This window comes from Rhinatrema bivittatum, chromosome 19, assembly GCF_901001135.1.
Source record: "Rhinatrema bivittatum chromosome 19, aRhiBiv1.1, whole genome shotgun sequence".
Classification (NCBI taxonomy): Eukaryota; Metazoa; Chordata; class Amphibia; order Gymnophiona; family Rhinatrematidae; genus Rhinatrema; species Rhinatrema bivittatum.
In genome coordinates, this window is record NC_042633.1 from 24,407,977 (window position 1) to 24,435,780 (window position 27,804).

The window sequence follows — 27,804 nt, forward strand, 5'->3', positions numbered from 1 at the left end:
CACTTTAGGGAAACACAAACGTTCTCTTACTGCTGGATCCAGCGGGTATAGAACTTCTAATGCCCTGCCTCCTTTAAAACTTGCTTCTGGGGCAACCCATCCCAGGTCAATCAACTCCTAGATGGCTTCCAGTACTGGGAAGTAGCAAGAGGCTTTGCACAAGGAAATCAGAATGGGATTCTTCTTTGGTTCTGTCATAGGTTCTGTTCCAGGAATTCCAGCATTTTCAGAGTCTGGGAAACCAAGGCCAGCAATTCATCTCTATAAAAGAACTGTAACATGGTTTCGATACGGTTCTAATCCTGGGGAATTTCCCCTTCTTCCAAGGGACCTTGCTCTTTGTCTATGCCATCAGAGTCCCCACTAAGGATACCCTTGGTCAGACTGGACATGCCTCAAGGTCTGCCAACAGGAATGGGAGAGGGGGCCGGCTGGGCTTCCGTTCGGACTGGGGCAAGCGAGGAAGTAGACTGCACATGTACAAAGGCCTGTAGTCCCTGGAACAATTCCACCCAAAAAAAAGGCCGCTGGGTCCATGCCTAGCCCAGGGGGAACTGGGGTGGGCCCAGCTGAGTTTCCCTCTTCCATGGAAAACCCAGCCACGGGGTTACTCAGATCCAGAGTACTTCCAGTTAAGGCTGCCAATCCATCATCTGAATGGGAGGAGCCAGGCTCAGCAAAGTCCTGGGAGGCCAAATCCCCATGGGTTTCCTCCCAGTCCTGACACAAGCTGGAATCCAGGTCAGGTTGAGAAGCCCTAATATGACAAGCAGCACAGAGAGCAAGCTGCTTATGTTTCTTGGCTGCCGGCGCCATCGGCGGCGGTAACTGTGCGTTCGATCGGCTCGCGCTTAAAAATGTATGCTCATAAGGTTTGAGCACTTAGGCGGGGCATAGCGAGGCACACAAAGCCCATGTGCTCGGCTTCTCCTGTATCCTGCACTTACTTTATTGTGCGCGTAACTATGTGCACAACGTTATGCGCACTGCGCATACCGACGTCTTAGGGCGGGCAATACAAGAGACACAAAGACGCACGCAAGATGGCACCGCCACAGCCTAGCCCACAAGGGGGGGGGGGGGCTGCTAAACCCGCTTTTTTCTTCTCCCCTGCTTCAACGGCAGGGGAGAAGAAAAAAGGGTTCGCACTCACAAAGCGGGGAGTAGCTGGCTTGTTACAGCGGTTACTACCCCAAACCAAATGTGCCTGATACTTCACTTTCGATGCATATCCAGCATGGCTCTCTGCTTCAACGGCAGGGGAGAAGAAAAACAACCAATAAGGGCTGTATAACATAGTCTGGGTAAAACAAATAAGCATGGGTGTAGCTTGCTTATTGCGGCGGCTACTACCCCTAACTAATCAAGCTTGATATTTCAATGGTGGGGGTGGAAGGGAAATAGAACCAAGAGCTAAGAGAAACAGATAAGTATGAGAGAAAAAATGTGTGAAGCTTGCTGGGCAGACTGGATGGGCCGTTTGGTCTTCTTCTGCCGTCATTTCTATGAGCTCACTTCCCTGTGCCCCAACGGGATCTGGAACAACATCGATACGGCGCACCGAGCAAGGAGACCAGAGGAAGTCTTACCGAAACCCCTCTTCACTGAAGGTAAATCAAAAGGTACAGCGATCCCCCTAGATAAAGAACGTCTACATCTGCTAGGAGATGGAGAAATACTGGCGGGCTGAGGTCACTGCAGGGGTGTATCTAGGGTGATGTCAGCTTTCAAACCTGACTGTCTCCAGCTGCTGGCAGGGGAGCATAAACCCATTGGTCCTGAATCCATCTGGCAACATGCTAGGTAAATGATATTTTCAGTTTTATTCTCCGTTGCTTTTCAGCTCATTCCTAACATTTTATTTGCTATTTTGACAACCGCACACCAAGCTGAGGATTTCGAAGCATCGTCCACAAGGACGCCCTGGGAAGTGACTCTCGATGCAGAACCCAGCATTGTTTACCTATAGTTGGGATTATTCTTCCCCTATGTGCATCAGCTTGCACTTGGGCTCACGCAGACAGGTCTCATGTCTTCTTTTATTAATGGCACCATGCCTAGTGCCACCATCCTTTCTAGATTAGATAGCGCTCAGCCCTCCTCTAGTAGGACTCCGCAGAGTAGGCAGCCATTACCAAGTGATACCCCACCTCCAAGGCCCATAGACGCAATGCAGCTGTAGAGCACATCATGACAACGCGTGGCCGAGCTGCGATGACTGCTTTAATATTCCACCTCTGGGCCATGAAAGAATCACGCAAGGGCAGCTCGCCTCTATGCATTATTCACAAACCTTGTTCAAGCAGGACTTGCGAAGCCTGTCCAAATGTCAGCGTGTGCACGTGTGAAGAACAGGGGTGGCTTTAGAGCACTTTAATGAAGCAGCTCCCCCTCCTCCATTGCTCAGCACCAGGTAACTGACCTGCCTCCCCCCCCCCCCCCCCCCCACATCCCTCAGCCTTTTCCGCCACTCCCAGGAGACAGTAACAAGAAACATTTTATTTAAAAAAAAAAAAAAAAACCGCACAGGAATCCGAGAGTCCTAAGATCAAAGGCCATGCTCCTCTTTTGCAAACTCCTTTTATCAGCGTTATGATTGCTCTCAACACGAGACTTTCAGTGACAGCTCTGGACTGAGCACCTGTCAGGGGCTATTCTTCCTCCCCACCTTTGATCAGCTTTTAGATGAGGCTCCTGGGATGGACACCCTGTCTCCACTAACCCCAGCAAACTCTGGAAGCTGGTGCAGATTTCACCTAAATCTGATTTTAAGACAAAAGAGAAGCAGAATCAGATAAAGAGTGAATCCTCATTCAGCAGGAGAAAAAAAAAACCCCCAACCCCTTCCTTACAACAGTTAAAGGATTCAGTGAAGACAGTGTAGTCCAGGGCTTCCTAGATCAGCAGTTGGAGTTTCAAGCCAGCAACCCTGCCTATGCATGAAACATTTACATACATTGGAGACTATGCAAATTTATCTCATGCATATTCAGTTGGCTACTACAGAAAATGGCTGCAACTGGTGAAAACAAGCCCCTTACCCTCAACCTTCATGTACTAATGGCCCAGAGCTAACCCTTATAGAACCTAAATCTGAAAGGTGACAGCACATCCCCATAGCCATCACGATGAGATCACACCAGGACCTCATTAATGGTCCTGGTCCACCCCCCATGGTGGGGGTGGAAGGGAAATAGAACCAAGAGCTAAGAGAAACAGATAAGTATGAGAGAAAAAATGTGAGAGGCTTGCTGGGCAGACTGGATGGGCCGTTTGGTCTTCTTCTGCCGTCATTTCTATGTTTCAAACACGCCCAGGTCAACTACAAAAAGTCCTTAAGGCACTCTACCCAACCAAGTCAGGGGCTCAACCCAACGCTACCGTGCCAGCCGTCTGTAAAGCACTGGTGTGCTGGAGCCCAGCCAGCACTGCACCAGAATCTCCACTATAGCAGGACACAAAAAGATTGGGTGGACGAAGAGTGAGAGTGATCCAACATTAGAGACGCAAGGGCCAGAAGGGCTCCAACGACAGGTGAGAGGCAGGAAAGGCCTGATGCGCTCCAGGGGAAGCACGCGCTCGGTTCTGGGAAGGGTGGGGAACATGCGAGGACTCATTAATGCAGCTGGCTGAAGCCCCAGGGATTGTAAATGGAGGGTCCAAGACCACTTCCCCCCAAAGAATGAAACTGGGGGAAGGATGAGGACAGAGAGCAGCTGGATGGCCCTTAGCTTTACTGCTGGTAGGGAGCAGGCTGCTCTTGCTAGGGCATTTTTGCTCAAAGCCCCCAGGAGGAAAAGGGCTTGGTGAATAGGAACATAAATAAGTCCAGATTGGCCAACACGAGTACCATGAAGCACTCCCAGGCAAGAAACCAGAGAGGGATGAATCTCCTGGGAACGGCAACTTCCATCCTCCAAATGGCTGGGAGGGGAGCGAGCTGTAAGGCCTCGGTCTTCTAGCCAACACGTACGGTCCCCCAGCCTTCCCCTGATATGCGCGTGTGTGTGTGTTTAAATGCCGAGGGGATACCTCAACCCTCTCCCAGCTTCCAGTGTGCAGGGATTAGCAGCAGGCAGCCGGCTGGTGATTTCCGGGTGACATGTCCAAACACTGAATCCCGACTGCCTGCTGCATTCCACACAGCTTAAGGAGGTGCAGGGAGGGAAGCGGCTCTTATCTGGACAAGAAAAAAGGTATTTATGAGCAGCACTTACATTATAAACGTGTTGTAGCTCCTCCGCCTACAGCCCTGACTAGAGTAATGTCTGTCACGCACACTCGTCACTAGCGCCAATAGCTGCCGCCGAGCGCTGGTTCGGGTATCCAGGTGAGACCCACTCTAAGGTCACCAGGCTTTGGGCCACCTGCTTTACCATGGGTTAGGGCCGCGGGCTGTGCTGTCACTACCCAGACCCAGGTCCCAACATCTGAAATCCCTACCTGGGCTGCAGCACGCAAAGGAAGTCATGCCGCGAGAGCTGATCTCGCATCTCTGGCCCCACCGTGCCACAAGCGGCACACAAAGCGTGGATTTCTAGCCAGCGGAAAAGCAGAAGCTTGCCTTTGAGTTCTTTTAGAAGAGCACAATTATCGGATTAGTGACATGGCTGCTATATTATTATACAGGATTAGTGGTAGCTGAACCTGCTACCAGTTCTTGCTCTTCACCACTAGCAGAGTCAGCACCTAGGCGAGAGGTCCAAGACATGAATGGACCTTTCCTTCCTCTTTATGGCTTCCATGCTGGTTCTCCAGGAGCCAGACTGCTCCTGTTCTCTCCCCCACCCCCATCTTGGCGCAGAGTATCACAGTGCCACACCTACACTGGGATCAAGTAGGCTCAGCCAGTACCAGCGGTCCTGAATCTCTGTCTTGCTAACAATCAATTTTGCCAAAGGGGACCTCCTGTGCTGGGATCCCAGGCATCTGCCCAGCTTGCTCCCCCCCCCCCCTACCCCTCCGACTCTGTAGCAGATGACTAGACCTCCCTACAGGAGTTCTCCGCTCTCGCAGGATCCCCCCGCTGCAGTTCAGAACAACAGCCACCAGCGCTGGGACTGGCATCCCAGGCTGGGACTGGCATCCCAGGCAAGCGCCAAGCTAACAGGACCTGGAATTCATTCATATCCCGAAAACAGGATACAGAGTTCCTGCTTCCCAGTGCCATCTCGGGGAGAAAGGGGTGGAGAAGGCGCCCCTGGTTAGAGTCAGATTAAAAGGGGGGAGCGAGAGAGAGAAATACCAACAGAACGGATAATCCTGCCTCCAGCCAAAACATCTCTAAATGCCGGAAACAGAAAAACATGTCTTCTCCATTTCAAAAAAACAAAGAGCAGACACCCAGATTAAAAAAAATACAAAAAGAGAGGGAGAAGTCAGGAAAAGCATTGGCCCAGCACTCGGTGTTCTCCCTCCTTGGGAACTAAGGCCATGACCCCAGCACCGCAGGTCAACACTGGCCCTCCATGCAGGAATGAGTAAAGTGGGAGCCAGCCGAGAGGCAGATCTGGATTGTAGTAGGAACCAGAATCGGCCATACAGCGCATCCTTCTGCTATGCGAGTTATTTCCTCAAGCTGGACAGCTCCAGGAGCAGAGCCATAAAATATCGAGCAGTGAGCAGTAAACAGCATCGCCTCCCCCCCCCCCCCCCCTCCTGGAGAAACCCATCCACAATCCCAGCAGTAGGAGCTACACGGAGGGGGGGGGGGGGGGGGGCACTGCCAGCCCTCAGCAGGTTCCCCCCTCCTCCCACACACTAAGGACACGGGCACTGCTGGGTTATAAAACCCAGGGGGACTCGCAGGCTACGCGCCGCTCCCTCCCCATCCTCGCTCCCTTTCCCTCGCACCTGTGCGGGCAGTGCTGTTTTTCTGGGTGCCACCAGCCCTCCTCCCTTATTCCCAGCCCCTACCCTCTCTCTCTCTCTCTCTCTCTCTGCCGCCTTTGCTGGGGGCTTCTGAGATTTTCAGTTTCTGCTGCAAACGTAGAGCAGAACGCAGAGCGTGCGGGGGAGGGGTGGAAAATGAGATCCTTGGAGAAAGGGACAACGAGCCGGACGATTTGGCTCTCCATCCAAGGCATTTCTTCACCCCCCCCCCCCCCCCAAAAAAAAAAACAAAAAACCCCCAAACAAAACAAAACCTCTCACCTGGTCTGCTGCAGGGTGAGGAGAGCCCGCAGACCCGCCTCCTCCCGGGGCCGTCTCTAAATCCTCTGCCCCCCCAAGCATTCAGCGCATACTTTCTCTATGACCTGCATTCCAGGGCACGAGCCTGACTCGCCCTCCCCACTGCACCTGCGAGGGCTGTTGGACCGCTGACGTTGGCGGCGCTGAAACAATCCCCATGCAGGCCGCAGAATTAGGGCTTTCCCTCCTGCTCTGGGGTGTCCGCTCCGCTAGAACCTGCGCCTCGAGCCTGCGAATCATTTCTAGATGTGAGCGGGGGGGGGGGGGGGGGGGGTGTGTCCCCCTCTTTTTAGCTCAGCCACAGGAGCGACAGTCCTCCTCCACGGCCGGGTACATCCAGTGCGCCCGCACCCCCCCCCCCCCCCCGAGTCTGGCCACGAGCTACTGCACAGGGGGGCGAGGAGCTCAGGAAACCTGTTCAGAATGAACGAGAACTAAAAGGCACTTCTTTTAATACAAAATCGCAGCACGGCGGCAGGTCATCTCCCCCCAGGGGGAAGGAAAGCGCACACAGGTCTCTGCCACCCATCGCAGGACCCCCAATAAAACAGAAATCACCTCGGGCTTACAGGAACCTTACAGAGTCACAGTTCAGCCCCTGAGAGCTGGCGAACAGTAAGGCGCTCTGACCCCCCGACTCCACCCCATTGCCCTTTCTCCAGCCAGCACCGCTGCCTCCGTGCGGCAGCAGACAGTTTGAACAGATGAGGGGTGCGGGGGGGGGGGGGGGGGGGGAAGCACAGGGGACAAGACGGCCGTGGAGAGGCTGCTGGGCCGTGAACAGACGCGGGTGACGTCCCCGTCCCCGCAAGCAGTCTAGGAACGCATAGCACGGACCTGCGGCTCCTGCAGGGGACCGCACGAGCAGAACGGGATGGTGGGCGCACACGCACTGCAGGGACGTACACGGATGAGAGACTGCGTGGGTGCTCGACCAGCAGGAGCTCAGGACGAGATGACGGCCGCAAACTCTGGAGGCTGGCAGACGGACTCTGCTGGCGGTTCCCGCTGCATAGGACGCCGGGCCGAGGCTCTCTTGGTGCTCTGCCACTTGGGACTGCAGGACGAGCGCTCTGGGGACGAGAAGAAAGAGGGCACAGGGCAGCAGCTGAGTGTTACATTATCTTCTCCGGCAGGGCCAAGTGCTATGGGAGGGGGGGGATACCCCTTCACTCCCAGTACTGCCAGAGGCTGGGAAATGTGGTCCTCCACCATCCAACAGTGCTAAGTTACAGGTTCCTGAGGTCCCTCACTTCTCAGCAGGGGGAGGGAACTGTCCTGTCCTTGTCCTCCACTAGTGCCATGGTAAGAGGGCCCTGGGACGGGGGAGAACGGTTCCCTCCCCCTCCCCGAGAAGCTCCCCCACACATTACCCTCGTCCTTACCTGTACTAGTACCAGTAGTGCCATGGTAAGAGGGCCCTGGGACGGGGGAGAACGGTTCCCTCCCCCTCCCCGAGAAGCTCCCCCACACATTACCCTCGTCCTTACCTGTACTAGTACCAGTAGTGCCATGGTAAAAGGGCCCTGGGACGGGGGAGAACGGTTCCCTCCCCCTCCCCCGCAGCACTCTGTGAGAAGCCCCCCACTCATTACCCTCGTCCTTACCTGTATTGGCTGCTGGGTACTGATGCCTCCTCATGGTGCTGTTCTGAAGTCTGGCGATTCTGCTGTGGGGACCTGCCAGGGTGCTGGGGGGGGGGGGGGGGGGGGGGGGGGGGGGAGGGAGGGTGGAAGTGGAGAACAAAAGTGTTATTTTAAGTCACAAGTTTTATAGAACTTCCTTCCCAGCCCTACTCAGGATTCCCATAGCGGTGTAAAGTGAGGAGTCTGAAACCCACGTTAAACACCCCCCAAATCCTTACTGCTCCGTAAGTATTGAATGAGAGCGCAACTCAGCCTCGGGCTGCTCCCTCCATAGGCAGGAGTCAACTCCTTCCCCCTCCTCATTAAGAGCAGGGGTAGCCTGGCTCCTGCCACCCCTTACCTGACAGAGCGCAGTCGCTTCTGGGTGGAGCATCTGCTAATGGAGGAGAAGGGCTGTGGAGCGCTGGCCCGGAGCCGAGACGCAGGACTCTGTGTGCCGAATACCACAGTCTTATCCCTGTTCGTGGAAGGGGCAGAGAAAGGATAAATCACAGGGAATATCACTAAAGTCACTCGCGTGTCACAAGCACAGTGGACAGACATGCAGGCACTATAAAAAGGAGCCTGCACCACCAGTCTACAGAAACCTAGAGATTACAGATAAAGGGGTGCGTGAGGCGGGCAGCCACAACCTGGCCCCCAACGTGGGGCTGCAGAGGGAAAGAGCCAGGACACTTTGCTTCCAGATTCGCCACAGCTGGGCACAAACACCAGCACGTCTTATTACATGCACACATGGGCCTGAGAAAAGCACAAAGGCAGTACAGCTATGCACACACGGGTTCGAGAATACTCAACACCTACCTAAGAGGAAAGGTGCTGGCTGCTTCTTTCAGGCTGCATCCCACGCTTTTCCAGCAGGAGAATGCCAAGGGGTCAAAGGTCCTTGCCCTGTCCAACCCATCCTCCGAGAGATCAAAAGTGGCATTCATATTCTGCACGACCGCAGACATCTTTTTCACGCTGGCAGAGTTCTGGAGAGCAGAGGTAGCCAAGGGCATCCGTCTCTTAGTGACTGTGGAGGAGCAGAACGTGGGTGCTCCTTGGGCCCCCAGCTTTGGGGTGCAAGGAGAGGCCGTCTCCAGGGGCTGGGTGGCCCGCACGACAGGGAAGCTGCCAGAACCGCTAGTGGCCCTCTCGGATATCAAAACAGGGACACATTGGCCAGGGGCTCCCTTGCTGGGCAGGGCAGACTTCTTCTGCCGCTTTGCAGTGGCCGGGTACCCCGCTCCAGAAGGGGTGCTGGTTTCCGAACGCCGTCTTTTCTTCAGGGGAGCCACGGGGGTGTTTGGTGATGGGCTAAGGTTCACGAGTGCTTCCCTTCGGCCTCGTTTTTGTGGTGGGCGCCGTGGGGCAGTGCAAGCTGTTGGAGATACTCTCTGCAACTTCACTAAAGGTGGGGGAAAAAAAAACAAGGAGAGAGAGAGAATGAGAGAATTTCCATCCTGGTCAGTGAATACACAAATCCAGAAACTGCCGCCACCGAGCGCTCTCCATGAAGCAGATTCAGGTCTCTGTCCCCACACTACCCTCTGCAGATCAGACCTTCCATGAACACAGATTCTCCCCCATCTCTACCGCCTGGAAGTTTACTTCTGACTTGCAATGAGGTACGGGCCAGACTGCCACTCCCTTCTAACCCTCTTCTCATTGCTTCCTGAAACAGCTCTGCACTGCAGATTAACAAGACCATCCCCAGGCGTTTCTGTCCCTTCTACCTCACTGTATCACATGGTGCAGGGAATAAAGAGCATCCCCAGGCATTCCTGTCCCTTCTACCTCACTGCATCACATGGTGCAGGCAGTAAAGAGCATCCCCGGGCGTTTCTGTCCCTTCTACCTCACTGTATCACATGGTGCAGGGAATAAAGACCATCCCCAGGCATTTCTATCCCTTCTACCTCACTGTATCACACGGTGCAGGGAATAAAGACCATCCCCGGGCGTTTCTGTCCCTTCTACCTCACTGTATCACATGGCGCAGGCAGTAAAGAGCATCCCCGGGCGTTTATCAGTGGTGGAGAGGAGTCCTACCCGTCTCAGGAATGCTTTTGCTGGGCTTTTCCAGTAAGGTCCTTGCATCTTGTGCCTTACGTTCCTCTTGCCTTGTGGTCCCATCACTCTGGAGAAGCCGCTCCACTTCTGCCATTTCCAGCGCCATCTCGGGGGCGCACAGACCGGCCACCTCTAGGGCACAGTGCTGCCTGCGGACCATGCTCAGCAGAGCACAGAACAGCCTGCGGGTGGGATTGGGGAACATTATTACAAGGGACAGCACTTCCCTACCCCTGCATCTTCCAACTCGCAGGAGCGCGTTGTGCAAATCGTTTTCCTGTCGGCTCACCTTTCCGTCTGAATGCAATCTAAGCCCCGGAGTGCAGGGCTGAGGTCCACGCGTTCGCTCTCGCTGAACAGGAAGGAGCCCCTGGACTCTAGGGAGCGCTGCATGAGAAGGAAGATGGGGGTGAGGTGGGGAGGGAAAGGAAGTATCACTGATCAGAGAACGGATAACTGCTGAGGGGGAGCGCAGAGGGACAAAGCTGGTTAATAGAAAAAGGTGACGTTACCGTCTCCCGTGCACCTGCACCCAGCGGTCCTGGCCGTGCTTGATCTGCAAAGCATCCTGTGGGCTCCCAGCAACCCATCTTATTCTCACATCCAGGAATTGCCTCGGACCGGGGCTCCCCCAGCCTACACAAGAGGGAAAAAACAGGAAGAACGCATCAAAATCTCTGCCTCCCCCCCCCCTCAAGAAACAAAATCCCACTTCCCCCATCAGTTCCCTGCTGCAGTTCTACAGAACCTCTTCAAACCTCCTCCCGCCCCCAGTTATAATCCCAAGAACCCAACACACTCTCCCCCCAACATGGCAGCCTTGGCGTGACCACTCCCTGAACCCGCACGCTTCAAAGGGGAGCGTCTTTCATCGTAGCAGCTGTCCCGAAACTCAAGAGATATTAATCCATGGCACAGAAGCATGCAAGGGGGACGGGTCATGCAGCAGGAGCTAGGGCACCTAATCTGCAAAGGCCACAACTCTGGGGCAAGCTCGCCATGCATGCAAGAAACAGGGAAGCTCTCCCCCCCCCTCCCCCCCCCCAACTTATGAAATATGAGCTCTTGTATGGAGGGAAGCCCCTTCAGATAAAAAAAAAAAAGGTCCTTCTCCGTTACTGCATGAAGACCAAGATCTGCAACGTGACAGTCTGCTGTCTCCAGATGGGTAGATTTTGCACATATCTTGACAGGCGTGAACCTCACTCGTAAGGCAGGGCACACAAAACGTCTGATCTCACTCTCAAATGCACTGTGCCAACAAGCGACCTCCGTCTGGAGCTCACAGGGTGTTGCATGCACAGGCGAGGGGGGGGGTTGAGATGTGCTGGAAGTTTTTCTTAATCAGGCCGGTGGGGCCCAATACAATTGGGAATATTTCTGTATCTTTCTGCCACATTTTCTTGGTCTCTGATTGCATCTCTTGCTACTTGAGGATCTTCTCTCTCTCTCTCTCTCCATACGATCCACAGAACAGCTGCTTGGTACCGATCCGCCTATCAGCGATGCTGTCCTTGTGTTTTTCTGCTTTACCACTATCTCCAATTCTTGTCTTGAGCTTGTTTATTGGTTAAAATAGGAACATCCCAGGTGATCACAACTTTTTTCTCTACAATCCTCTCAGGATCGTGTTCCTGGTGAATTTTGGATAAGGCAACGTTTTAGTGTTTACACAATTTCCAGTGGATGAGACGTGCCACTCTCATAGGCCTTTCTGCATACATGTCTCCTGTCATCAACACTTTACATCCAGCCATGAGGTGTGTCACCATTTCTAGTTCTGTTTCACACAATCTGCATTTGTTTTAAAATGTTTGTTCTATGCTGTTTGTAATTCGCTATCCTGTGCTTCAATTAACACTCTCTCATCCTGAGGTCCAAGCTCACATCTCCTTAGTCATTAGAATCAGGTTTTGATCCACGTAGGGTTCTGAAGCTTTTGTCATTGGTTTTGTTTGCTGGTTAAATTGTTTAAAGAGATTTTCTCTTATTTTGCAAATTCCATTGCTTCTTTCCCTTCATTTACTAGCAAATTCTCACTGCCTCCTTCAGACACCTCTGTAGCAGGGCTGGTGTGCATTCATTTAAGGGCCCTTCCTGGGGAAATCACTTACCACATGAGCAGGAGGTGGGATAAGGGGTCTGTTGGCCCTCTCATGACCTCAATAATCACGCTGTGTCTGGTGATCACAGAACACGGTCTAAAAACCTTGAAATCATATAGCAACTCACTTACATGGGTCACTAATCAGTCACAAACGGTGCTAATAAACTAAAAAGTTTATTATTGAAAATGGAACATTTCTGGCCTAATATCAAGGTGAGAATGTGGTTTGACTCTATGTAACTTGGTGTACATCAGGGAATGATGATGTTCCTTTAGAGGAAATAGTTACATAGAAATGACAGCAGAAAAAGACCAAATGGTCCATCCAGTCTACCCAACAAGCTTCTTAAGGTATTAAAGGAAAATTGGTTCTTACCTGCTAATTGTCATTCCTGTAGTACCACAGATCAATCCAGACTCCTGGGTTTTGCTTCCCCTCCAGCAGATGGAGACAGAGAAAGTTTAAGAGACCCTTAACACGAGGTGTCACCTGCAGTCCCTCAGCATCGATCTGTACCCAAGCCAGAAATGAAAGAAACAAAACCAAACTACTTGAATAACCAACTAGCCTCCCCTGAATGAGCAGTGGGAAGAGGAAAACCTTAAAAGCGAAAACTGTGCCCACACAAAAAATCCTGTGTAGGACTAAGAGAACGTTTGCCATCCTTCCGAGTAATCACAGAAAAAAAAAAAAAAAAGACAGATCGTGCAGACTCTCCAAATCTCCTTTTCCTCCAGAGGGTGAGACTCTGGACTGATCTGTGGTACTACAGGAATGAAAATTAGCAGGTAAGAACCAAATTTTCTTTTCCCTGTATGTACCCAGATCAGTCCGGACTCCTGGGATGTACCAAAGCTTCTCTAAACAGGGCGGGACAGAGAGCCCGCTCGAAGCCCACTTTCACCCTAGCCCCTGGCCTCTGGACATCTAAACAATAATGCCTGACAAAAATGTGCAATGACTTCCAAGTAGCCGCTCTACAGATCTCCTGTGGTGAAATTAGCTGACACTTGGCCCAGGAGGCCACCTGAGAATGAGTAGAATGCACCCGTAAGCCCCTCTGGAACAGGGCGACCCCGACAGATATATGCAGAAATAACAGCCTCTTTCAACCATCGCCCAGTTTTGGCCCTTGATGCCTTATGACCCTTTTTGGCACCACTCCATAGCACAAAAAGGTGATCTGACATGCGGAAACTGCTCGTGACCTCCAGGTACCGCATCAGAGCTCGCTTTACATCTAACCGCCGTAAATCTTTAGTGTGCGGTGCTAAAGAATCCAAGGACTGAAGACACCCCCTTAGGTAGAAAGGAGGGAACCGTTCTTAAGGACACTCCCTCATCCAAAATTCTCAAAAAATGGTTCCCTGCATGATAAATTTGACAAGCCAAACAGATTGCCACCAGGAAAACCACTTTCAAGGTGAGATCCTTCAGTCACACATCCAGAAGTTCGATGGGGGGGGGGGGGGGGGGGGGGTGCACACATGCTCTTTAAGACCACATTAAGGCTTCAGGAAGGGCACGGCTGCCGAACCGGAGGGCACAAATGTTTCGCTCCCCGAAGAAAACGTCCGGATGAGCCGCTAGCAAAACTCCTCAAACCTTACCTTGTAGACATCCTAATGCTGCCACTTGAACCCCGAGAGAATTAAAGGATAACCCTTTGACCAAACCGTCCTGCAGAAAAGCCAAAATATGCAACACCAGGCCTCAAAAACTTTCCATACCCTCGCATAGGTGAGGCAGATGGAGGTCTTCCTAGACTGCAGGAGGGTAGGGATGATTGCGTCCAAATAACCTTTATCGCTCAAACACTGCCTCTCAAAAGCCAAGCTGCCTGATCTAAATAAACATGACCTTGGCACAGAAGATTTGGCAGGTGAACTAACCACAATGGTCCGTCCATCCACTGCTAGGTTGACCAAGTCCGCAAACCAAGGACACCTCAGTCACTCTGGTGTGATGAGAATCACGTAGCCCGGATGAATCTCTATGCACCGCAAGATCTTACCTACTAATGGCCAAGGAGGAAACACATACAGGACGACATCCATCAACCAAGGTAGAACCAAGGCATCTACCCCCCTCTGCTCCTCTTTCTCTTCACCGGCTGAAGAAACGCGGGGCCTTGGTATTACGGGAGGTCGCCATCAAATCTACACATGGTGTGCCCCACCTTTGATTGATGAGGCGCATTGCTTTTTCTGACAGCTCCCACTTTCCAGGGTCCAGCTGATGCTGGCTTAGAAAATCCACTTGCACATTGTCCAAGCCCATAATGTGGGAGGCTACCAAGCGTTCCAAATGTTGTTCTGCCCAATCAACCAAAAGCCGGGGCTCCTGAGCCACCGCTTGACTCTTGGTACCCTCCTGTCAATTGATCTAAGCTAGTTGTTGTATTGTCCGACAAGACCCTCACCAAGGGTAGAAACGCCTGCAGGGCCAATCGTACAGCTCTAGTCTCCAGACGTTTGATGGACCAGGAGGCTTCCTCCATAAACTACTGCCCTTACACAGATTGGTTCCGACATATCGTTCCTGACCTGGAGAGACTGGCATTGATGGCGACGAACGACCAAATCAGAATGTCCAGGTCCACGCCTTGACTCAACTTGTCTGGGAGAAGCTATCAGAAAAGACTTGAACGCACAAACTCCAGGAGAGGGAGAGGTAGCTGAAAACGCTCCAACCAACAGGTCCCAGCGAGATAGTAAAGCTGACTGTAGAGGCCTCATATGAGCAAACACCCACGGAACCAATTCCAAGGTGAAAGCCATAAACCAGAGAACTTGTAAGTAATCCCAGACCTTAGGTACTCGCTTTTCCAACAATCTGCGGAACCTGAGCTTGCAATTTGGAAATCTGCTCTTCGGTGAGAACACCTTCCCCACCCTTGTATCGAAATGAGCCCCCAGGAATTCCAAACTCTAGGAAGGAACAAGATGACTCTTGGACAGACTGACTATCCACCCCAACGATCTCAGGCGCCAGAGGACCAAATCCACTGCCCTCCGACAAAGGGATTCCAACTTCGCCTGAATCAGCCAGTCATTCAAGATAGGAGTGGACCAGGACCCCCTCTCTCCAGAATGTTGCAGCCACCACAACCATTACCTTGGTAAAGGTCCTGGGTGCAGTCGCTAGACCAAAGGGCAGAGTGCAAAATTGAAAATGCTCCCCCAGGATCATGAATCTCAGATCTCTTTTATGAGCGGGCTGGATTCTTACGTGCAAGTATGCCTCTGTTAAATCCAGAGATGCTAGGTACTCCCCCTAGCACCATGGCAATCACTGAACATAGGGTCTCTATTCAGAACCAAGGAACCCTCAGAGTCACGTTCAGCTTTTTTTAAATCGAGGATTGGACAGAACATTCCCTCTTTTTTGGGAACTATGAAATAAATGGAATAGCAATCTGTCCCGTGCTCCTCGTTGGGGACAGGCACAATGGCTCCCAGCCTGCAAAGGCAACCAACAGTTTCCCATACAGCAATTCTCTTTTCCTCGTATGTGCATGGGAAGACCTGGAACAAATCTCTGAGCGACAGAGCAAATTCTAAAGCATAACCTTGTTTTTTTTAATCACACTTAAGACCCACTGGTCTGATGTGATTCTGGCCCACTCCTTGTAGAACAGAGCCAACCGGCCCCCTATAACTGGCACAGAGGAGTGGACCAGCCTAGCATCATTGGTGAGACTTGGCTCCATCATCGCCCTGGGAAGAACTCTCTCTTCCAGGCTTCCTGCTATGAAAGGACTGGTTCCAGGATGGCTATCTTCCCAAGGACTGCTGCGGAGGGTTCCCTGACGCTCTGGTAGGCCGAAAATGCCTATTTCCTCTGTAACGGGAACGTGATGAGAAAGGGCCTGTCTGCCTAGGCTTATCCTCAGGCAACTTGTGAACTTTGTTCTCCCCTAGAAGCTTGATCATCTCCTCCAAGCCCCATCCAAACAGAAGCTTCCCCTTGAAAGGCAAGGCTCCTGGGGCTTGGATGAATCAGCCAACCAATTCCTCAGCCAGAGGAGCCTGTGGGCCGAAACAGCCAAAATCATCGTTCTGTAGGACGTCTGGACCAGATCATACAATGCATCAGCGCCAAAGGCCACCACAGCTTCCAGCCGTTCTGCCTGCTGCATCTCGGTCTCAGACAAGGACCTGTCGGCCTGCAACTGCTGCACCCATCTCAAGCTAGCTCTCAACATAAAACTGCTACAGACCGCCGCTTGAATGCAAAGAGCAGACAGCTCAAATATCTTCTTGAAGTGTACCTCCAGCTTCCGATCCTGAAGGTCCTTTAGGGCAGTATCACCTGCCACTGAAATGGTCGTCTTCTTGGTAAAAGCCGATCCGGATTCATCTACTTTTGGGACCTTCAAGAGTTCCAGCGTTTCCTCTGGCAAAGGATACAACTTATCCATTTCTCTGCTGACCTTCAGGCCTGCGTCAGGAGTATCCCACTCCCTAAAGACCAGTGTGCTGGCTGACTGGTGAACAGGAAAAGACCTTGTCGGACCCCAGAGGCCCGTCATGACCCGGTCCACTTCTCCCAAACTTGATTCCTCTCGCGGGATCTTTATGCCCAGCTCCTCCAGGACCGCAGGAATTAAAGGGATCCATCTCCTCCCTGTGGAACAACCAAACCACCTTGGGATCATCCCCTTCTACAGACGGGCTTTTATTCAGCACCTGATCCGGATCCTGGTCAGCGAACCCCGGATCTGACCCAGACCGGCCCTGCACTCGCGGATCCCTCACTTCTGAAGCGGGGGAGGTGTCCGCCGCGGTAGATGATGCTGGGGCCCCTAGGACCTGCTGGATCCTCGTAGCCCCAGCAGCTCGAGAGGTCCTGGTCCTCCTCGCCAGCCTGGAGCACGCCGAAGCCCCCTGCACTGCCTTGGGCTTTCCAAGCCTTATGCAAAAAGAGCACAAAGTCAGAGGAGAAAGAAGATGATGGATCAGACTCCTCCCGGGAGTCATCTCCGCCTGCTGCGAGATCCTTCTCAGCCTCTTGGCCTCCCCCAGAGGCCCTAACCACAGGGGACTGGGGGGGGGAAATCCCCCTCCCCAGCACTCAAGGCAGAAGAGAATGTAGACAAAATGGCTGCCGTTCCCACACTGAGAGGGAGGGGTCTACTGGCCGCCTCACTGCAGAGCCTCCCGGGCTAGTGGCGCCCGGCTGAGGCAGTTTTTGGCTTCCCCAAGGCGTGGTCTCCACATACAGTGCAGCCCGCGCGGCATTACAAACGTGGCACTGAGCTGCAGTAGAAATAAAACACCTCCAGAGGAATGGGACGAGCCACCTGACCTGATAATGAGATGTCAGGCAAACATGCCAGCCCTCAGCAACCTCAGAGTCTTGCCTTTTTCCTTTTTTACAAAATTTTTAAGCAAAAAGACAGACAAGCAGCACTTCCCTTTAGCAGACTGGCAACAGGCTGTGTTCTTCCTTCAGGGTGAGGGAACTGAACACCTCCAGCTTTCCACCCTGTCCAGCCAGAAGGGACCAAGCAAACAAGGGTCCCCAACCCCCCTACTCATCCAGTGTCAATAAAACTCTCTCTCTGTCTCCATCTGCTGGAGGGGAGGCAAAACTCAGGAGTCTGGACTGATCAATGATATTCCAGGAATGAAAATTAGCAGGCAAGAACATTTTCCTTTCCTGTGCTGACAGTCTGCCAGCAGAAGCAGCTTTCTTTTATGACATTTGATCCTGTTGAAGGGTTCCTGGGTGCCAACGTCCCTTTTCAGACATCACTTCATCTTCGACTGCTGGAGCTTCTCCATTATCCGGTGCAGAAAATGAAGTCATCCCAGAAACAGAATACAAAGTGATGTCTGCAAGGGTCACCACCACTTCATATTCATTCCCACCCAAGCCAGCTAAACAGTTTCTCTCCGCTTCATCTTTAAGTATATGCACACTGACAATTCGGAGGTTTGTTTACACTATTGCTAATTCGCGCGTGAATGTGTTTCATTTAATCACGAGCCCTCTGAGGGGGGACACAGGGAAATGAGAAGATGTACAAAAATCAAAGTTGCGTTTTGGATGTTTTGTAGTCCTGTGTATGCTTTGTTGTAACAGAATAAAATTTGAAAAAAAAAAAAGGCGAGAATGCAGTTTATATACTGCAAAGTTACACTATTGGTGTAGGGGGGCTGCTGTAATGAGGGGAGTTTTGAAGGGTTTGCACAGATGCTGCCACGGGATTCTTGATAGGCCACAGTTACTACGTAGGATTCAGGCAGTTTCATGTGCTGAATTTATCCAGTCTCGGCCGCAACACCCGACATCCTCTGCTTGCTCTGCGGAGTTTATTCAGCCTCTGCAGGAATGGGCCAGGGGGCCTCCATCATCCAGGTGAGTTGAGTTTTTCCAGCCTTGGCAGCGATAGCCAGGATCTCTCAACGACTGGAAGCGCTGGTTCTTGGCAGAAGCTGACCAGGGTCAGTGCGGTGGCACAGAGCACCATCCAAGTGTTGAAATCAATATAGCCCGGAGCGTAGGCAAGTGGACGTACAGGTTGTATGTCAGCAGCAGCAGTGTCTGGGAAGAGAGACGACCCTCTGGGAGGTGATGAGAGCATGCACGTCAGAGAAGAGATGCTACATGGCACAGCATGAAACCCTGGTCTTACTGTCACAGGCACTGCATGGAGCATGTGCATGCAAGTCCACACAAATCACAGATAGCTATATACCACTTACCTCCCCAGTTTAATGGCAGCGTACAAACCATCAGGATAGTTACCTGAAGCAGGTCTGGGCTGGAGGGTCCCTGCCCGGGTCTGCGGGACCTTGACCGCTCTCATACACCTTAAGCTTTGCTCGCAGTGCCATCACCTGCAGGACAGAGGAGGGCAGCCCGTGGGTTACAGAGCGGTCCACGGGGCCACCGAGTGCTCTCTCAGACACATAAGGGGAAGGAGAGTCACAGACAATGAAGAGGAAAGAAGGGAGGGGCCCCAGGACTGCAATCTGGCCACATACCAGTATGGGAGAAGGGTGAGGTCCCTCCCTCACTGCAGCACCATGCAGGGCCCCCAGATAACGGAAAAAAAATAAATCGGTTCTTACCTGCTCATTTTCTTTCCTAGAGTCCCACAGACCTCGCCAGACAATTGGGTTTTTTTCCCCTACCAGCAGATGGAGACAGAAGGAAAAGCTTTACTGCACTCTTGGTACTTGTGACTGTGCCATTTGCTGTAAGCAAGCTCAACGACTTTCAAGCAGAGGAAAGAACAACTATTGGTAAAGACCCAAGATTAAAACCCCCTCCCCTAAGAGGATTTGAACACCTACAGAAGAGCGATCTTAAGAAAACAAAGAGCAGGATGCTGGACTGGTCTGTGGGACTCGGGGAAAGAAAATTAGGAGGTAAGGACTACGTTTTCCCTTCCTTATCCCCCAGACCAGTTCAGACTATTGGGATGCACCCAAGCTTCCCCTAAACTGGGCGGGAACCTGAAAGACCTGCTCACAACTCTCTCTCTCCGAACCCAGCGCCATCTACAACCCGCACGTCCAATTCTATACTGCCCGGGAAAAAAAAAAAAAAAAAGTGCAAAGAAGAGGACAGCACCAGCCTGCAAATCTCCTGCGGCAACCGCAACCGACACCCAGCCCGAGACGCTGCTCGCGCCAGGGCAGAACGTGCTCAGAGACCTAGAGGAACCCGTAAGCAAGCGTACACAGACACCCCGGCCTCCTTAATCCAGCTGGCAACGGATGCCGTAAAGAGCTTTCTGCTCTTTTATTGTGGCCACTAAGCACCACAGAGAGACGGGCCCAAGTTCTGAAGTGCATTGCTCACCTTCAGGTATCTTAGGAGAACAGACCTTCAAGGACTCCCCCCCCTTCTGAGCGGCTCAAAAAAAGGGGGGTTTTACACAAGTCCGTCAACACCAGCACCACCCGCCAAGTGGAGATGTTTTAACTCCTCACAAGAACCTCACCACATTCAAGGCCATTCATAGCTAAATGTAACTTTGGACCCATTCCACCCACAGCAATATGACCACCACCACCACCATCCATCCTGCTCGCCTGAATGAATTTGCTATAAATGGGAAGTGGCAACTTTGCCCAAATGCCCCTGAAGCAGCAACGAGCGAAACATGGCGCTCTGCTGGGCTGGTTTCTTTGCTTCAGCATATGAATTTAACATGAACACTACATACTAAAGATATCAAGGCGCAACGTCTCTTATTTGCATTTTGCATAAAAAAAAAAAAAAGAGGCTTAAAAAATAATGAGTACTGGGGTTAGCAGGACAAAACTATTAAATGTGACCCAAGGCGTAGAAAGCAAATAAAAGTTTAGCAATTGCACAGGTGTCTTGAACAGACCTGCCACAATCTAGAATTTTAGAAAAACAAAATATTCTGGCTGTAGTTGGTCCACTGTTAATTTCTTTAGAAATTCACAAAGTCTATTTGTGAATGCTGTTTGATTTCCAAAGGGTTTTGAGTGCATTTCACACTATTTCGACTCAGCACTTGGGGGTAATTGCATTCTCCAAAGAGAAGTAATTGGATCTCAAAATCCTCTGCAGGATCCAGTGGAAAAAGAAGGGCGGTCTGCAGCGGCCTCATACGAGCAGCCGCCCAAGGAACGTCTAGTGCCGACAGCATGGAGCCCAGAACCTGTCCAAGATCCCAGACCCTGGGAGTCTTCATTTGCAGCAACTGACGGACCTGCCCCTGCAGCTTCAGTCCCCTGTCCATGGTAAAGAACCCCTTACTTGTACCTGTCTCGGAATGAGACAGGTACAAGTAAGGGGCTAGTGAGCCAGCTCACTAGCTTGCTATTGGCAAAATGTATCACCCAGCCTCAGGACTGCAACAGCAGAACCACTCTGCAAAATCGGCATCGGACAGTCCGTGCTTGATTTTACCCAAACCAACCGGTCATCCTAATAGGGATGCACCAGGCCACTGCGACCACCACCGTCATCTTGGAAAACATGCAAGGAGCCATCGCCAGCCCAAAGGGGAGTCCTGGAAGCTGAAAATGCTTGCCTAGCACTACATACTTGAGACGCATTTGACGTTCCTTCCAAAATGAGGACGGGAAGATATGCCTCCGAAAGATCCAAGAATATTAGAAGATCTCCTCTCTTGACCGCTACAATGACCGAATGCAGAGTTTCCATGAGAAAGTGAGGCACTCACAAGAATGCAGTCACTTTCTTAAGATGTAGGATGGACTGAAATATGCTGTTTTGGGGACCACAAAGTAAATGGAGAAGCTTCCCAGACCTCCTTCCACTACATCCAGAAGAAGCAAATCACTTCAGCGTGGACCATACTGCCAGTTTTTTCATTCCTGAAGCACACAGGGACGCCATGAAGGCCTCAACCACCGGACGAGCAAATTCTAAGGCGTAGCCATCTCAAGCCATGGACAGGACCCACTGATCTGTTCTAATCCTGATGCACTCCTCATAGAAACAGGCCAAGTGCTTTATTAAGCGCACACAGGGAGTGGACCAAGCGATCTTCATTGAAGTGCCCCTGGAGTTGGAAATGTCCCAAGAACCTCCGCAGTTCCCTCTAAAGGACCGTAACGTGGCCGCAAATTGGCACTGCCAAGAGCCACCTTTTTCTGGCCGATAACCCCCGGCCTCTCTAAACTTCTGCCTACTTGAATCCCCTTGAGTTTATCCTCCAGTAATTTATGGGATTTCAACTCCCCAAAGTGCTTAACCAATATCCAAATCTTCCCCAAAAGGCAGCTTGCTTTAAAAGGGGAGATTACCAAGCTGAGACTTGGACCATACATCCACAGCCAGAGCAGCCTAACCGAAACTGCCGATACCAACATCCAAAATAAATCGTACAAGGCATCAGCTATATAGGCCAGGCCAGCTGCCTGCTTTTCAGACAGTGTCTCCTTGGACTTAGCCAGCGGAAACAGGCTCAAGCCATGAAACTACTACAAGGCACAGCCCGGAACGCCAGGCCCAAACCCTCCAAGATCTTCTTGAGATGAAGTTCCAGCTTCCGATCCGGTCACATCTTAAGCGCTGCACAGCCCTTAACTGGGATGGTGGTCTTTTTTAGTAACCACAGATACTATTGCATCCACCTTAGGCAAATTAAGATCAAGCGGCAGAGGATATAGCTTAGCCATGGCCTTTCCTAACCTTCAGAGGGGAGTCAGGAGCATCTCATGCCTTAAAAACGAGTCTATGAAAAAACACACTCTAGGAGGACCCGAGACCCTCCCAAACTGGATCCTCTCCTTCACAGTCAGACTCCAGCTGCTTGTCCTTTATCCCGAGCTTTACCGGGACCTGAGCAATTATAGTGGATGATTCTTCCCTCTTAAAAAAGATGAACCACTGTCACCCCCCCTCAGCTGCAGAAGTTCCCTCCTCTTCCAAAGGCTCCCGATCCATGTCTTCAACCCCAGGGGGGATCCTCCAGAGGGATTTCTAGGAAATCCACCCCACTGTCCTCCCCCAATGGATCAGACTTAAAATCCAGATACGGATTGGGTTTAATTCTCCTCTTTTTGGGGTGGAACCACTGCCCCCCCCCTCCCTCCCTTCCCCCACCCCAGGAGTCCTTTCAGAGAGGGACCCAAGCACTCATAGTGAAACTTCACGGTTCTGCCTGCTCTCCCCCACTCTGTGCATCAAAATGGACTCCAAGCCAGCAGGACCCACTGAATCGGCCTGAACTCCCCAGACATATGGCAATCACAAAAAATAAATAAAAATGTTTAACTGAACCCGCTCCAGAACAGATCTCGGAGGCGTCCCAGTAATCATCATCATCATCATCTTCTCAGCGTGAATTCCATTTACTATCAGCCTCCAGGCTCCCAATCCAGGGGAATCCTCCAGGAGATCTGGGAGGACCCAGTCTACTTTCTCTCCCCCCGATGCACCTGACCCGAATTCTAAATGCGGATTGGCTCAATCCTTCTCTTGTCGGGGTGTGATGGATCCACCACCCCCCCCTCCCCCCACCCCTTAGAGGGTCTCTTCGGCCTGGCAGCTCTTCTCGTTAGAAAGGCTTTGCGCATCAAAAGCACAAAAATCCGCAGATAAAATCTTCCGTATAAAAACCAAGATCTCCTGTAGCGCTGGACGCAGGCTCCCCATTCTATGGGGGATTGGCAGCCCCCTCCCCCCGCCATGGTCTGAACACGCGGGAGAAGGCAAGATGGCTGCTGTTGCCACGCTGTTACTTTCCCCTCCTGGGACGGTTGCTTCTTTGTTGCTGGTTTCCGGGGAGGCTTTCAATGAACCGTACCCGCCACCGACATAGCCCGTGCACAAACCGGAAGCCTGCAGTTTGGCTCTGCGATCCCTGCACAGCCCAACACCGCTCTTCAGGCACTCACAGCAGGGGCGGCCATGTTCCTTGCATGCTGCTATTCCAGAAACTTCCACGGGCTGCCTCTCTCCATTCGCGATTCCTACCCACTCCAACCATGGGCAGAAGTCCTTAAGACCTTCCCCGCCCGCCGTAAGGCTGAAGCTTTAAGAAAGTCAACTAGCCGGCCAGCCGCTGCTTAAGACCTTGTTTTGGGTTTTTTTTCTTTTACTTAAAGGGGGTCAGGCACCCCAAAATACAAAAAGAGGGGAATACAATACTTCCCTTTAAAGGAATCTTCTGAGGAGGGTAGGAGGAATCAGAGGGAGAGAGAAGGCAGCAAGGCTAGCACTCCTGGGAGCCACAAATTTTGTCTGACTGCAAGTTAGCCACCTCTACCACCTGCTGGAGACAGAATACTGAGTGGCCGCAGGCGGCACCACTGGTACAGTAAAGCATCTGCTGGTGGGGGAGAAAACCCATTTGTCTGGATTGATCTGGAAGATAAGAGGAGAGTCAATATTTGTGCCTTATCAGCTTGGCTGAAGTTTTGTGATGCTCAAAGTTCATTATTTTGTCTGCCATCCCCCACACCCCTCAATCAAAGCACCGCAATCAGGCAAAGCTGACCAAGCCTTCCCTCCACAAGGGAGCAGAGGGAAAGCCAAGCACCTCATAAGAAGTTCCATGCTGGGTCAGACCAAAGCCCAGCGAGCCCAAACTCCTGCCTCTGACAGTAGCCAGTTCAGGTCACAAGTACCTGGCAGATCCCATAAATTAGATCCAATTCCGGTTACTCAGGCCCAGGGATAGCGGGTGGCTCTGTTTAGTCTACCCGGCTAATAATGTGTAACGGACGAGTCCTCCAGCCCCGGGAAGTCGCTCTGGCACAGCACTGATTCTGAGAAGATGACAACGCTACGCTAAGGGGGAGGGGCGTGTGTCGCTCTCTCACCTCAGCTTTCAGTTCTTCACAAACCGCTGCGTATTTACTCATGTGGCACTCCACACTGATCGTGTTACTTTTCAGCTGAGAGGAAGGAGAGGAGAGGGAAGAGAGTCACAACAAGGATTAGCAGACTTTTCTACGTTTATAGACCGACGCTGCCGTCCGTCACTGGAGGAAGGAAACCCGACACGGCAGCCCATCCATCGCTGTGCCCCTAGCAGAGCAAGGCCATGGTGTGGGCGCCAGCAAGGTTTCACACGCCGAGTGCCGGGTCATGTGAACAAATCCTGGTACAGATCCCGCCATAAACAGTACAGGTGTATGCAGGAAAAGACAGAAGCACGCCCCCTATAAATCATTAGGCACCAGAAAACACTTGTGGAATAGTATAAATCATACCAAAACAGTTTTTAAAATGCTCATCAGTCCCATAAGCATCTTTAAATAAGCAGCGAGATTAGAAAGATAAAATTGTACTACCCTCTGTTCAGTAAAGGGACAAAACAATGGGTCTTCCTCCTTAAATCTTGTATTTCTCCCCCCTTGTTTCCCTGACAGTTCCTTGCCACGTTCACAGATATCGCTTCATGCAGGAAGAATTACCCTCACCCCGAAGAGCTCCCTCGTCCTCCCCCCCTAGGGCGCAGGCACTCACAGACATCTTGATCTGCTTGGCCCGGTTGGCGTAGCGCAGCGTGTTGTAAGTGTCGTCGTAGCTGCGGGAGGACGGGCAGACCGCTGCGATCATCACCGTGCGGCAGTTCCCTCCGAGGGAGTCCTTCAGCAGCCGCGTCAGCTTGCTATCCCGGTACGGCACGTGAGACTTCCTGTTCTGGGAGAGGGAGAGACCAGCAGGCCAGAAACGTAATATAGAACAGGCCAAAGGATGAATGTTGCCAGAACCTTAGTGATTCTGTCGTCGTTCAATGTAAATTACATACACAAAAATTTGTGCCACGACAGTTTCTTTGACGTGAGAGAGCCAGCGTTGCCCCCGAATCCACACAGTGGGCCTTATCACAGGGCGAGAAGCACAAAGCTCTCAGCCTCGTCACTGGAGCAGGTGCAACATTACCTTAGCGTCTGCCAGCGCATTAATCACATTGATGAGGGCCAGCAGGGAGCGGTTGATGTTGGCGCCTTCCCTCAGCCGCTCACCCCGGGCATTGGTGGAGGAAGCTCGCTCGGATCCCGCCAGGTCAATCAAGCTCATCTTGGACACCTGGACGTCCTGACTGATGCCAGCCACACGGTCCCGCAGCTTCACATAAATCTATTACCGGGAAGGGGGGGAGAGAATAAAAGCAGCAACATGAGTGAGGGATTGACCCCTTGAGGACAAAATCATAGACCCTGCTACCTCTCAGCCCCTGAATCTGATACCAAGAGTCCATTAGAACATTTTGCTTGTCTGTTATTGCATGGACAGCTTGGAGAAGAAGTAGTCTCAGCTGTGGTCTCTCCCTCCCACTGTAAACCTCTCAAAGACGCACATGCCTGCCTTCAACAGATGAGGTCACCCCTCCACTTTGTACCTGGAACACAGCGTGGGATCGCGAAGACACAGCGTTGGCATCGGTGGGGTGCTGGGTACGGTTCCTATTCCCCCTCGCCAGCATATGCAGGAGGTGCTGGGCAGAGTCTGGCTGCAGGCAAGAAAGAGAGAGACACATGGCTGCTCCCACATGGCCGAGATCTCTTTTACACTCCCCCCTCAGGGATCCTTTCCAACTTCAAGCCAGATCTGCAAAGTGCCACCCACCAGCAGCACTACCAACCAGGCCCAAAAGCTCCTGGTTTTAGCATCTAGTTTCCTCCCAGGGCATTCTGGGTACTGTAGTCCTGTTCCCAACAATGGGACTCCAATTCAAGATTTCCTTGATCAGATCAGTACAGAACACTATGACTGAGAACGGTCATCAAAAGCACAGCCCTGCCCTGGGAGCCATAGGTCTTACACGTACCTGATGAAAGGACAGGCCCTGGACGACAACCCCCTTCTCAGGGTCTTCCCGAATGGCCAAGGGCCCCTTGAGCTCCAGCAGGTCCTGGATTTGCTCATTGTACACCTAGAAACGGGAAGCAGTGCAAGTTGACACACAAGCTGACTGCAGTGCCCGAGGGGGAACGGGGAGAAACCAAGTGACAGCGGTGCCTAGAAGGGGTGGGGGGGACACGAGGTGACTGCAGGGCCTGAGGCCAGAAGGCAAGATTCGTGTCCAGAGAACAGGGAACAGATCGTGCAGGCGGCTGGAAGTTTACCTCGAGATAGGAGACCTGCACCGCACACCGCTTGTCCTCCTTCAGCCCCTCCAGCCGGCGGTACAGCTCCATCATGGCGAGGTACATGATGCCCGGATCCTGCTCGTCCCCCAGCATGGTGTGGGTCTTTCCAGCCCCCGTCGCGCCATAGGCAAACACTGACAACAAGGGAGACCAGGAACATCTGTCAAGTCAGCCGCAAGCTGAGGCGGCACAAATCCACCCCCCCCCCTCCCTCCTGCATGAGGGGCATTTCATATCTGGAGGTGCCCCTGCAGGCAAGGAACCTGCTCAGGGGCAGGGTGCGTGGTTTACTGCTCTTCAAAGCAAGTTCAGCTTCGGAGAAAATCTGAGGCCCCACCCCCAGATCTCACAGCAGCCTGGGGGTGGGGCCTCAGACTCGGGGGGGGGGGGGGGGGATCATTTCCTGGGGACACAAGCAGTAATAATTAGGACATCGGTGTTTGATGGCTTTCTTTAGTTTGAATAAAATGTTTGCTTTCAATGTTATGCAAGTTAATGGGTTCCTCATTTCCCCTTCTTAATCAACTTCAGCACAAACACGGAAAGCAGGCTTGAATTATGGAGCGAAGTTCAGACGCACGTTAGAAAGCTCTGGCCCCTGGCAACCCGCCGGAAGCGAGTAAACAAGAGCTTTGCTAAGGTGCGTCGAAGGCTCTCCGAGTTCCCCCCCCCCTCAACGTGAAAGATGCCGCAGCTCATGCAGTACGACCGAGCTCACCGGAGCAGTTATAGCCATTCAGAACCCCGTCCAGGATGTCCTTGGTCAGGTGCTGGAAGATCTCCTGCTGTCCGGCCGCCTCGCCAAACACCCGGTCAAATACAAACGTCAGCTCCCTCGCCCTGCGCCGGGGAACTTCCTGGACCCTGAACCCCGCAGCGGCTCTGCCGGAGTCGGGCTCCTCGGGGTCCAGGACCAGCACGCTGGGATCCAGCACCTGCACCACCCGGTACTGGCTGCCTTCCTGCGCCTCCTGACCGAGGGGCCGCACCCGCACCACCACCGACACATTGCCCTCCTCGGCTGCAGCTGCCATCGGAAGGACCCACACTCAGGTCCCGCCTTATCGCTGGGAAATTGAAAACAGAAACATTGTGAACAGCAAGCACTGCAGAATCAATAAGAGGGAAGGTTTACTGAAGCTGAAGTGTGCCAGAGGAGCCCTGCAATTCCGCCGTCAGAAGCATTCCTAGGCGCTTACGTCCGATAGCCAGTGCGGAGAGAGATAAGATGGCGTT

At 52.3% G+C, this 27,804-nt stretch overlaps 1 protein-coding gene across 4 annotated transcripts in view; it reads right to left on the bottom strand.

Annotated features, from left to right (window-relative positions):
• Positions 1 to 6,568: 6,568 nt before the first annotated feature.
• Positions 6,569 to 27,804, bottom strand: part of LOC115080987 (kinesin-like protein KIF18B) — a 46,747-nt gene continuing 25,511 nt past the window's right edge. For all 4 annotated transcript variants that reach the window (XM_029585487.1, XM_029585485.1, XM_029585486.1 and 1 more), the window contains exons 2-16: positions 27,287 to 27,635; positions 26,545 to 26,702; positions 26,247 to 26,351; positions 25,818 to 25,928; positions 25,358 to 25,555; positions 24,938 to 25,114; positions 24,289 to 24,363; positions 18,758 to 18,849; positions 10,406 to 10,529; positions 10,183 to 10,280; positions 9,873 to 10,075; positions 8,643 to 9,228; positions 8,179 to 8,295; positions 7,800 to 7,882; positions 6,569 to 7,265 (exon numbers count right to left, since the gene is read on the bottom strand). In XM_029585487.1, coding sequence (XP_029441347.1) covers positions 7,138 to 7,265; positions 7,800 to 7,882; positions 8,179 to 8,295; positions 8,643 to 9,228; positions 9,873 to 10,075; positions 10,183 to 10,280; positions 10,406 to 10,529; positions 18,758 to 18,849; positions 24,289 to 24,363; positions 24,938 to 25,114; positions 25,358 to 25,555; positions 25,818 to 25,928; positions 26,247 to 26,351; positions 26,545 to 26,702; positions 27,287 to 27,602 — 2,571 coding nt within the window. In that variant the 5' untranslated portion in view covers positions 27,603 to 27,635 and the 3' untranslated portion in view covers positions 6,569 to 7,137. The remainder of the gene's footprint in view (positions 7,266 to 7,799; positions 7,883 to 8,178; positions 8,296 to 8,642; positions 9,229 to 9,872; positions 10,076 to 10,182; positions 10,281 to 10,405; positions 10,530 to 18,757; positions 18,850 to 24,288; positions 24,364 to 24,937; positions 25,115 to 25,357; positions 25,556 to 25,817; positions 25,929 to 26,246; positions 26,352 to 26,544; positions 26,703 to 27,286; positions 27,636 to 27,804) is intronic.